General features: G+C 39.6%; 1 protein-coding gene across 2 annotated transcripts; it reads left to right on the top strand.

Annotated features, from left to right (window-relative positions):
* The first annotated feature begins 1,734 nt into the window (after positions 1-1,734).
* Positions 1,735-11,415, top strand: si:ch211-145b13.6 (T-cell ecto-ADP-ribosyltransferase 1). Of its 2 annotated transcripts, none has more exons than XM_035789193.2 (5): positions 1,735-1,899; positions 4,425-4,457; positions 4,896-4,983; positions 9,531-10,237; positions 10,383-11,415. In XM_035789193.2, exons 3-5 carry the CDS (start codon positions 4,924-4,926, stop codon positions 10,513-10,515), a joined length of 900 nt encoding a protein of 299 aa, XP_035645086.1. In that variant the 5' UTR covers positions 1,735-1,899; positions 4,425-4,457; positions 4,896-4,923; the 3' UTR covers positions 10,516-11,415. The 2 variants fall into 2 exon arrangements, with proteins under 2 accessions (XP_035645086.1, XP_035645085.1); XM_035789192.2 differs by having other exon boundaries at positions 1,742-1,899; positions 4,353-4,457.
* The last annotated feature ends 515 nt before the right edge of the window (positions 11,416-11,930 follow it).

Here is an 11,930-nt window from a genome sequence, read left to right as displayed (position 1 = left end):
TCAAGGCCCTCCTCTGCATCCTATCTAGTTGGGCCTGGGGCTTTTTAATGCATCCAACTAACAGCACTCCACCGTTTTCCAGACAAGGTCTGACCAGTATAGTATAGACTGACCAGATCTTCAGTGGGTAGGCCATTTCTGGCAAGACCATTCAGAAAGTGCAGGCATTTTGAGGCCTTCCTCACTGACTGCTCCACATGTGTGTCACCACTGAGGTTAGAGTCTAGATGAAAACCAATATACTTGGTTGTTGTTACCACTGGTACTTCCTGTCCTTCTAGGATTAGTGGTGCGGGTTGTGGATGGTCTCTAGAAATAACATATCTTAATTTCCACTGACATTTTCCCATTCAGGAGCATGTTGTTGGATGTGGCACACTCTTCCAGCTGCTTTGCCTCCAAGCCCATGGACATTTCCTCTTTGATGCTGGTTAATGGTATGGCTCGGGACAGCCCTACATCGTCCAGTGTCCAGAGTGTCACTGAAGACAACTTTTCAGGTGGACATGTGAAGGAGAAACAGATATGGTGAAACCACGTCCCCTTGTGGCACACCAGAGTTGACCTCTGACCAAGTGCTAAAAGTGCCATTTGCCATCACCATTCTTCCTGTGTTGTGGCTGTGGAGCCAGCCTAGTAACCTTGGACAGAGGTTCAGTGTCAGACAGATGTTGCAGGAGCTTTGCATGATCTACTCAGTCAAAGACTTTGCACATATCAGCAAGTAGCTATCAGCCAGGAGTGTGTGGCATAACAAGGGTGGTAGTAGTGCTGGACTTTGGTAGGTAGGCATACTGATTTGTGCACTCAGATAAAACTGTTGGCATTAGGTATTTTTTATGAAGCTCTCCTGGATTTTTCCAAGGAATGACGTCCAGTCGGATTCTGGCTAGGATACAATACCTTCAGAAAGTATTCATACCTCTTGACTTATTCCATATTTAGTTGTTTTACAGCCTGAATTCAAAATGTATTAAATATTTGTTTTCTCTCACCCATCTACACACAATACCCCATAATGACAAAGTGAAAACATGTTTTTAGAATTTTATTGCACATTTATTGAAAATGAAATACAGATATGTTTCATTTACATAAGAATTCACACCCCTGAGTCAATACTTTGTAGAATCACCTTTGTCAGCGATTACAGCTGTGAGTCTTTCTGGGTAAGTCTCTAAGAGCTTTCCACACCTGGGTTGTGCAACATTTGTCCATTATTCTTTTCAAAATTCTTCAAGCTCTGTCAAATTGGTTGTTGATCATTGCTAGACAACCATTTGAAGGTCTTGCCATAGATTTTCAAGTAGATTTAAGTCAAAACTGTAACTTGGCCACTCAGGAATATTCACAGCCTTCTTGGTAAGCATCTCAAGTGGGAATTTGGCCTTGTGTTTTAGCTTATTGTCCTGCTGAAAGGTGAATTCATCTCCCAGTGTCTGGTGGAAAGCAGACTGAACCGGGTTTTCCTCTAGGATTTTGCCCTTGCTTAGCTCTATTCCGTTTCTTTTTTTATCCTGAAAATCTCCCCAGTCCTTAATGATTACAATCATACCCATAACATTAAAATATGGAGAGTGGTACTTAGTAATGTGTTGTATTGGATGTTCCCCTAACCCAACCATAACACTTTGTGTTCACTACTGTCAAAGGCTCAGCATAATAGCAGAATGCAGCGCAGCACCGCTTCTGAAGAAAGAGGAGAAACCCAACATACTAGTTACAGCATCAGCGCGCCTCTGGAAAGTCAGCTTATCAGTCACAGCAGCGCGTCCCCTGAACGATAACGAAGAGTTGACTTTAGGTGAAAAGCCTGACCACAGAGACCGGGGTGAGAAGGTGATGAAGCGTACTTCATGAGCTGTAACCGAAAAACTACTGTCTTTTGGAAGGTTTGAGGTGAGGGAGAAAGTGTGGTGAACAAGTATTAGCACTGTTAAGTATCTTGCTTGCTGGATCGAAATCTCCGTTAGCTAGCCAGAGAAATGTTGTGCAACATTAGCCAACTTATCTGATAAATAATTGAGTTTATGGTGTGAAAATTAGCTTGCTAATAAAGTCAGATAGTTAACATCAGATGAGCTAACATTGGTAACCTAACCAATTCGCTATAGTATTAACTTGTATACGACTCCTTGCCGTTATGCCGAAAATTCTCCCCACCCTTCTTATTTCCTTAATTTTGTGGCTAGAGTCTAATACTTTCTGTGTCACATATCAGAGTCAAACACTTTCATTAGAACAAACTTCAAATCAGGATTAGGCAACCGAAATGAATAATTTATGTATGTGTTATATTAAACATGGAGGTACGGGCGACATGGGCAGCCACCCAGGGCGACATCAAGGGGGCGCCCCCGATTCGGGCGCTGAAGGGGGGGGTTCGTCCAGGGTGCCAAACAAGCCAGACATAAACACTTGAAACAAATTGTCAAACAGAAAACTGCCACTAAGATCAGTGAAATGTAGGCTAAATTGACAACGGAGTGAAGAGCAGAAATCTCAACCCGCAAGCAAGTTGCAGCAAGCATGTTGCAGCAATGAAAAATTCATCCCCCTTCGCCTTCTTCATTGCAGCGATTTGCTTGCTGCGACTTGCTTGCTAGTTGAGATTTCTGCTCTTCACTCGATTTACGACACAACACCGTTCCTCAAGTTATAACGCGTTAGTTGCTTACTGGACCCTGGCAATCTGTGTGAAATGTTAACTAGTTAACTAACAAACGAACTAACCACAATCTGTTAACTAATGTTTTCCCTCTATGGGAATTATGTGGTTAATTTTCAGAATGAGAGAATTAGATGAAAATGGGGGCGTTGCTTGTTAAACAAGTGGATTCAGGGATCAAGTGTAGCTGGAGCTGGGCCTGTCTTAAACTGGATGCCACTATAGATGTGGAAGGAACACCACACTCTTTCGCTCTTTCTCACTTTTGCTGGCACATTGTAGAACAGATGTCCACAGGCAGAACATGTACAATGTAATAGTGTGCATTGTAGCCCAAATATATTGTTTTTGTTGTGTTGAATTTGACAGTAACGTGTGAGTAAAGGGGGATTATACTTTGTTTTACTCAGTGAACTTTATTTTTGCACACATGTAGCCTTGTGCACTTGATCAATGTGTATAGTAGCCACTATAATATAGCAAAAAGAGAATGCTTGTTTGTTTCATTCTATTTCTACTTTAGGATGTATTTTCCCAAGTGGAATATATATGTGTGGTCACAAGCATTCTATTATAATGGCGAACTGCAATATTAATGTGTTTAAAAAAAAAAATCAAGACTTGAGTGTCATTTGCAGTAAAGTCTCGGCAACAAATGACATTGGATTGCTTTCTTTACATTTTGTAGCTGTGAGTTAGGTTCACATTAACCACTTTTTATTTTACACACAGAGACTGATCATGTAGATTATATTCTTTGTTGTTTAATTAGTTAAAAACTAAATTTCCCTCTAGCAGGGATTTTTTTTTTGTGCATGTTTCAATGCAACAAATAAAAGTGTCACCTTTTTGGGACCTCACCAGTTTGCATCCCTGCTTTGTGGTTGAATCTGTGTTTGAAATTCTCTGCTCAACTGAGGGATAATTGTATGTGTGGGATACAGAGATGAGGTACTCATTACAAAATCATGTTAAACACTATTATTGCACACAGCGAAAGTCCATGCAACTTATTTTATGACTTGTTAAGGACATTATTACCTCTGAACTTATTTAGGCATGCCATAACAAAAGGGTTGAATATTTATTTTAATTTTATATTAATTTATAATTCAAAAAACACACAATTCCACTTTGCCATTAAGGGTTATTGTGTGTAGTCCCTGGACCAAGTTTGTGAAACCCAGGAGTATAAAAGGGCTACATACCGGGCCACGATCAGTATGCAAATGTGGAACGTTGCAGACAGAAATGCCATAGCATCACAGGAAGCTGCTGAGGGGAGGACAAATAATGGCTGGAATGCAGTGAATGGAATGGTATCAAACGCATTAAAACCATGTATTTGATGTGTTCGATAGCATTCCATTAATTCCGTTCCAGCCATTACTATGAGCCCGTCCTCCCCAGTTAAGGTATTACTGTCCGACTGTGTCATAGATAGTCTGACTCTGTATGTTTGTTCATTTAATTTAGATTTTTTTGTATCAGGCAAAACCCCAAATCACTACTGACAACCATTGCACTGCTTGGTAAAACTGCACTAGGCCCATTGCCAACCCAAACTATGGTATAAGGGGGGATAATTTTTTTGTTTGTTATTTCCTCCTCCAGTCAGGAGGAAGGAAAAGGAGTTGCTCTGTAAAGATAAGGACCTCGGTTTCCTTCCATTTTTGGTCATCAGGGAGTGAGTGGAAAATATGTGCAAACGCCCCCGAAGAGAGGCACACTGATATTCTCTCATTCTGTTATTTAGTCTACCCAAGGAGAGCACCACACGACTCTGAAGGTATGTGTCCAAATCGTATCTTTCATGTATTATTTTGATTGTCCCATGTTATGCTTGTTAGGTTTTAGGGAATTGTGAATTGTAGGCCTATAGTTTGAGTCATTAATGGTGTAACTTACTCAATTAAAACAGCTGTAGGCTACTTACACTTGAGTCTAGGAACATACCACACTGAAAATATCTATGTAGTAGATGCGTCAACTTTCAGAATAATACCTGTGAGAAGGGGCAGTAGTTGTGTAGTTAAACATTGCCTGGACATTTTGTGATGAAAGACCCCTAAATGTTGTAAAACATACAGTAAAATTGTGTCTGTGTAAGTTTAAGATTCTTGTTTGCTATTTATAACCTCACAATGTAATTTATTCTCAATTGCATTTTGTTTCTCATCTCTGATCTGTCCCATCTCCTCTCAATCCCTCATTCATTGGTCACCAGAACACACAAGGCAGCCATTGCTGGGAAAATGCAGGGCCAGAGAGAGAAGACATTCATATTGATCCTCGTTGCTGCGCTCTCTCACAGGGTAAGAGTTTTGACACCTTTTGTTGTTGTTGTAAGATTCAATTGATTGAACCCAGTTGTGGAAAAAGTACCCAATTGTCAAACTTGAGTAAAAGTATACATACCCTACCGTTCAAAATTTGGGGTCACTTAGAAATGTCCTTGTTTTCCATGAAAACACATACATGACATTAGTTGAAAAATGAATAGGAAATATTGCCAAGTTGTTGACAAGGTTATAAATAATTATTTTTAATTTAAATAATAATTGTGTCCTTCAAATTTTGCTTTCGTCAAAGAATCCTCCATTTGCAGCAATTCTAGCCTTGCAGACCTTCAGCATTCTAGCTGTCAATTTGTTGAGATCATCTGAAGAGATTTCACCTCATGCTTCCTGAAGCACCTCCCAGAAGTGGGATTGGCTTGATGGGAACTTCTTACGTACCATACGGTTAAGCTGCTCCCACAACAGCTCTATAGGGTTGAGATCCGGTGTCTGTGCTGGCCACTCCATTATAGACAGAATACCAGCTGACTGCTTCTTCCCTAAATAGGTATTGCATAGTTTGGAACTGTGCTTTGGGTCATTGTCCTTTTGTAGGAGGAAATTGTCTCCAATGAAGTGCCGTCCATATGACATGGTGTTGCAAAATGGAGTGGTAGCCTTCCTTCTTCAAGATCCCTTTTACCCTGTACAAATCTCCCACGTTACCACCACCAAAGAACCCCCAGACCATCACATTGCCTCCACCATGCTTGACAGATGGCGTCTTTTAATAATCTTTTAGCATCTTTTCATTTTTTTTCTTCATCTCACAAATGTTCTTCTTTGTGACCTGAACACCTCAAACTTAGATTTGTCTGTCCATAACACTTTTTTTCCAATCTTCCTCTGTCCAGTGTCTGTGTTCTTTTTCCCATCTTTTCTTTTTATTGGCCAGTCTGAGATTTGGCTTTTTCTTTGCAACTCTGCCTAGAAGGCCAGCATCCCGGTGTCGCCTGTCACGATCGTCGTAAGAAGCGGACCAAAGCGCATGCGTGGTGTGAATGCATCATTTTAATAGATGATGAAAAACACAAAGTAAACTGTACAAAACAATAAACGAATAACGACCGTGAAGCTATAATAAGAACTGTGCTGACACAAGCAACTAACATAGACAATCACCCACAACCCACAATGACAAAACAGGCTACCTAAATATGGTTCCCAATCAGAGACAACGACTAACACCTGCCTCTGATTGAGAACCATATCAGGCCAAACACAGAAACACAGAACTAGACATCCAACATAGAATGCCCACTCAGATCACATCCTGACAAAACAAAACATAGAAACATAGAAAGCAAACTATGGTCAGGGTGTGACATCGCCTCTTCACTGTTGATGTTTAGACTGGTGTTTTGCGGGTACTATTTAATGAAGCTGCCAGTTTAGGACTTGTGATGCGTCTGTTTTTCAAACTAGACACTAATGTACTTGTCCTCTTGCTCAGTTGTGCACCAGGGTCTCCCACTCCTCTTTCTATTCTGGTTAGAGCCAGTTTGCACTGTTCTGTGAAGGGAGTAGTACACAGCGTTGTACGAGATCTTCAGTTTCTTGGAAATTTCTCACATGGAATAGCCTTCATTTCTCAGAACAAGATTAGACTGACGAGTTTCAGAAAAAAGTTATTTGTTTCTGGCCATTTTGAGCCTGTAATCGAACCACAAATGCTGATGCTCCAGATGCTCAACTAGTCTAAATAAGGCCGGTTTTATTGCTTTTTTAATCAGTACCACCAGGTTCCAGCTGTGCTAACATAATTGCAAAATGGTTTTCTTAAGATCAATTAGCCTTTTAAAATGATAAACTTGGATTAGCTAACACAACGTGCCATTGGAACACAAGAGTGATGGTTGCTGATAACGGGCCTCTGTACCCTATGTAGATATTAGAGGTCGACCGATTATGATTTTTCAACGCCGATACCGATTATTGGAGGACCAAAAAGGCCAATACTGATTAATCAGCTGATTTTTAAAATGTATTTGTAATAATGACAATTACAACAATACTGAATGAACACTAATTTTAACTTAATTTAATACATCAATAAAATCAATTTAGCCTCAAATAAATAATGAAACATGTTCAATTTGGTTTAAATAATGCAAAAACAAAGTGTCGGAGAAGAAAGTAAAAGTGCAATATGTGCCATGTAAAAAAGCTAACGTTTAAGTTCCTTGCTCAGAACATGAGAACATATGAAAGTTGGTGGTTCCTTTTGACATGACATTTCAATATTCCAAGGTAAGAGGTTTTAGGTTGTAGTTAATATAGTATTTATAGGACTATTTCTCTCTATACCATTTTAATTTCATATACCTTTGACTACTGGATGTTCTTATAGGCACTATAGTATTGCCAGTGTAACAGTATAGCTTCCGTCCCTCTCCTCACCCCTACCTGGGCTCGAACCAGGAACACATCGACAACAACAAGGGAATAACTACTCCAAATCTCAGAGCAAATCTCAATGACGTTTGAAACGCTATTAGCGCACACCCAGCGAACTAGCTAGACATTTCACATCGGTTATACCAGCCATTAGGCTGATAGGCTTGAAGTCATAAACAGCCCTGTGCTTGCGAAGAGCTGCTGGCGAAAGTGCTGTTTGAATGAATGCTTACGAGCCTGCTTCTGTTTACCATCGCCCAGTCAGACTGCTCTATCAAATCAGACCTAATTATAACATAATAACACACAGAAATACGAGCCTTTGGTCATTAATATGGTCAAATCTGGAAACTACCATTTCGAAAACAAAACGTTTATTATTTCAGTGAAATACGGAACCGATCGGTATTTTATCTAACGGGTGGCATCCCTAAATCTAAATGTTATTTTTACATTGCACAACCTTCAATGTTATGTCATAATTATGTAAAATTCTGGCAAATTAGTTCTCAGTGAGCCAGGCTGCCCAAACTGTTGCATATACCCTGACTCTGCGTGCAATGAACGCAAGAGAAATGACACAATTTCACCTGGTTAATATTGCCTACTAACCTGGATTTCTTTTAGCTAAATATGCAAGTTTAAAAATATATACTTATGTGTATTGATTTTAAGAAAGGCATTGGTGTTTATGGTTAGGTACAGTCGTTCAAAGATTGTGCTTTTTTCACAAATGCACTTTTGTTAAATCATCCCATGTGTAGTTAAAACTAGTGATTATAATTGATTGATTTTTTTAATGAGATACATTTAATGGTAGCTAGCAACTTACCTTGGCTTCTACTGCATTCGCGTAACAGGCAGGCTCCTCGTGGAGTGCAATGTAATCAGGTGGTTACGAGCGTTGGACAAGTTAACTGTACGGCTGCAAGATTGGATCCCCCGAGCTGACAAGGTGAAACTCTGTCATTCTGCCCCTGAACAAGGCAGTTAACCCACCGTTCCTAGGCCGTCATTGAAAATAAGAACGTGTTATTAACTGACTTGCCTAGTTAAATAAAGGTATTTAAAAAAATAAAATAAAATCGGCAAAAATCGGCGCCCAAAAATACCGATTTCCGATTATTATGAAAACTTGAAAACGGCCCTAATTAATCAGCCATTCCGATTAATCGGTCGACCTCTAGTAGATATTCCATTTAAAAAAATCAGCTGTTTCCATCTACAATAGTCATTTACAACATTAACAATGTCTACACTGTATTTCTGATACATTTTATGTTATTTTAATGGACAAAAAATAAGCTTTTCTTTAAAAAACAAGGACATTTCTAAGTGACCCCAAACTTTTGAACGGTAGTGTAGCTTAATAGAAAGTTACTCAAGTAAAAGTGAAAGTCACCCAGTAAAATACTACTTGAGTAAAAGTCTGAAAGTATTTGGTTTTAAATATACTTAAGTATCAAAAGTAAAAGTATAAATAATTTAAGCAAAATACAGTTTTCTTGTTTTTAAAATGTATGTATAGCCAGGCGCACACTCCAACACTCAGACACTATTTGCAAAAGATGCATTTGTGTTTAGTGAGTCCGCCTGACCATAGGCAGTAGGGATGACCACGAGTTCTCTTGATAAGTGTGGGAATTTCACAATTTTCCTGTCCTGCTAAGCATTCAAAATGTACTTTTGGTTGTCAGGGACAATGTATGGAGTTAAAAGTACAATATTTTCTATAGGAATGTAGTGAAGTAGAAGTAAAAGTTGTAAAACATTTAAATTGTAAAGTACAGATACCCAAAAAAACCGACTTAAATAAAAATACTTTAAAGTACTACTTAAGTACTTTACACCACTGATTGAACCAGCCATACTGTAAGGACAGACTTCTGGGCCCGTTTCCCAGATCCAGAGTGAGCCTATTCCTGGACTCTCCATTGAGCATGATTTTTAGTCAAGAACTAGGCTCACTCTGGGTCTGGGAAACTGGCCTTGATGTACTTCATTTGGCAAATGCTTGAATTTGAACATGGAAAATTATAATTATATTGTCATAAAATGTGCTATACATGGTTACACTGTGATACTACCTGTATTAAAAAAGGTAACAATTCTCTTTACTATTACAGGTGACTCAGGCAAAGGTAATGGACATGGTTCCTAATGCCGTGGATGACCAGTACACTCACTGTCGGGAGCAGATGTTGAAGAAGGTTGTGGAAGGGGGTCTGCTGGAAGAAGAACTGAAAGGCAGTTCAGAGTATAGGGATGTCTGGGGGGCAAAGCAGTGTACAAAGTTAATCCCAGGAGGCGTCAAGCAACACACGGATGCATTAGTGGCTTATGGACATGGGGGAAATGTGTTCAGAAAGATGTTCAACCAAGCAGTGGAGACTCAGGGTGGGAATGTCACTGTCTATAATAGCAACTTCCGGTTCAAATCCCTCCACTTCCTTCTAATGGATGCCATGAGGCTTTTGAAGACAGAGAACTGCCAAACTGTGTTTCGTGGTTCAAGCAAAGAGTATGAGGCACAAGTAGGGTCAGAAGTGCGATTTGGGAGGTTTACCTCAACCAATGCCAAGCGTTCTTATGCGGAGGAATCTGCTTTAGACAATGGGATCCTTTTCAACATCACTTCCTGCACTGTAGTCAATGTGGATGATTACACTTGCTTCTCAGACAGCATTGATCAGCTAATATCCCCAGCAGAGGTGTTTAGGGTGGCTGAGGTAAAGAATGTAAGAAATGAAGATGACCAGTACAGAGAGATCGTTTTGACAAGTTCAAGGACCCACAGCATTGACAGCATCCGCGACTGTTTCCTCTTCCCCAGGTGAGGCCAGGTTATGTAAGCGAAAAGATATGTCAACATTAGACTACCAAACAGGTGTAGACGACACAAGAGTCAAGTGTTTTTAAAATGTCTACCTTATTCTTTTTGAGAATGAAAGTCTGTCTTTGTCTGTTTGTCTCACCAGATCTCCTACAACTACAAGTCTTCCATCAATCACCCCCAAAGGCTCCTCTACTCAATGGCTTGGAAGTAGCCTGTCTGTTCTTGTGGTTGTATCTCTCTCCATCTCCCTGATCACCAGGACTGATCATCTCTGATAAACTAAAGTGTTGAGCGCTAATAGATGCGGTAAATTAGTCAATGGGGGAACGCAGACCGTGGGGGGTAGAAGGGCGCACATTCAACCAATCTGATCTAACAAAATAGATATTTGTCAAATTGTAATTTTTGATGTATTGTAACATGCCCATAATGTGCTTAATAAAGTTTGATGGATATATCTGTCTGTTTTCACGGCATAACATTTAGACGTAGTCCCTTTTCAGGTTTCAGTGACTGCTAAAGGCTATCTCCCATTTGTATTGACTGGTAGCATAGTTAGCATTGACTGTAATGCAGTTTAACTGTAATGCAGTTTCCTGGTGATGATGACATCAACATGTATTCAGGTTGACATCAATACCAACATTATACCCTGATTTTTACCTCAACATAGTGTGAAACACACATAAACAATAGCCTAAATGTAGGCTAATTTTGCTGGTGGCCATTGAGGAGATTCTGGATCTTTCTCCCACGACATCTTTCTCCCATGCGATGCGTCTCCATTGCATTTCCATTGGTTTGGTTGAGATCCAATGACCTCTTGACTGCATCTATTGAAAAGGACAAATAGACACACAATTGCATGTATGTAATATCAGTTTACACAGACACATAGATATTCATCAAATGTGACAAATCGCAAACCTGTCAAACCCCCCTTAGCATAATGATATTCTCTTGAAAAATGTATTTCTTTGCATTTGATTGTTTTTGTGAGAGACAAAAATCATGGTGAATAGATAATTTTAGATAAGATGTTTTAAACAATATGTTATGCATTTAGCAAATATTTTAGTATCACAACAATTGACTGTGGGTGGTGTCCAGTTTTCATAGATGTGATTTAATATTCCTCTTGTTTTGTTATCGAATAAAGAAACAAGTTGAGCATTTTTGAGTGTTGGACACCTTTGACATTGAGATGGGGTGGGAAGGAGTGATTTATTCATTAAATGTTTAGATAATTAATAGTAGTAAGCTTTTCTAGCTGGAAATGACTTTACATACATTGGGGTGATAAGCATGTGCATTGAATTAATGATGTAAGGCTCATAACCTGACAGTCCAGACAAACAGTATCTATGACCTCGTAATATTTAGGTTGTGTAATATGTGTGAGGGGAAATGACTGTCATACCTATGAGGGATGTGGACAGAGAGCCCTTTCTCTAAGCTCAAGCCATGCTCAAAATCACAGTAGCACTAGCCTTTAGGTCTTAGTTACAAAGTTTTCGCACTGACTCAATCACAGCTGGAGCCACACATGTTTTGGCTAATATTTCATCCTTATCCTGGAACCTGCATGTTGTGCAGGCTTTTGTTCCAGCCCAGCACCAGCTCACTGGATACAACTAATCAACCGACCATAAAGCCCTTGATTATTTGAATCAGATGTTTTAGTACTGGA

Source organism: Oncorhynchus keta, chromosome 16 (genome assembly GCF_023373465.1).
Source record: "Oncorhynchus keta strain PuntledgeMale-10-30-2019 chromosome 16, Oket_V2, whole genome shotgun sequence".
Classification (NCBI taxonomy): Eukaryota; Metazoa; Chordata; class Actinopteri; order Salmoniformes; family Salmonidae; genus Oncorhynchus; species Oncorhynchus keta.
This window is presented reverse-complemented; position numbering and strand designations above follow the sequence as displayed.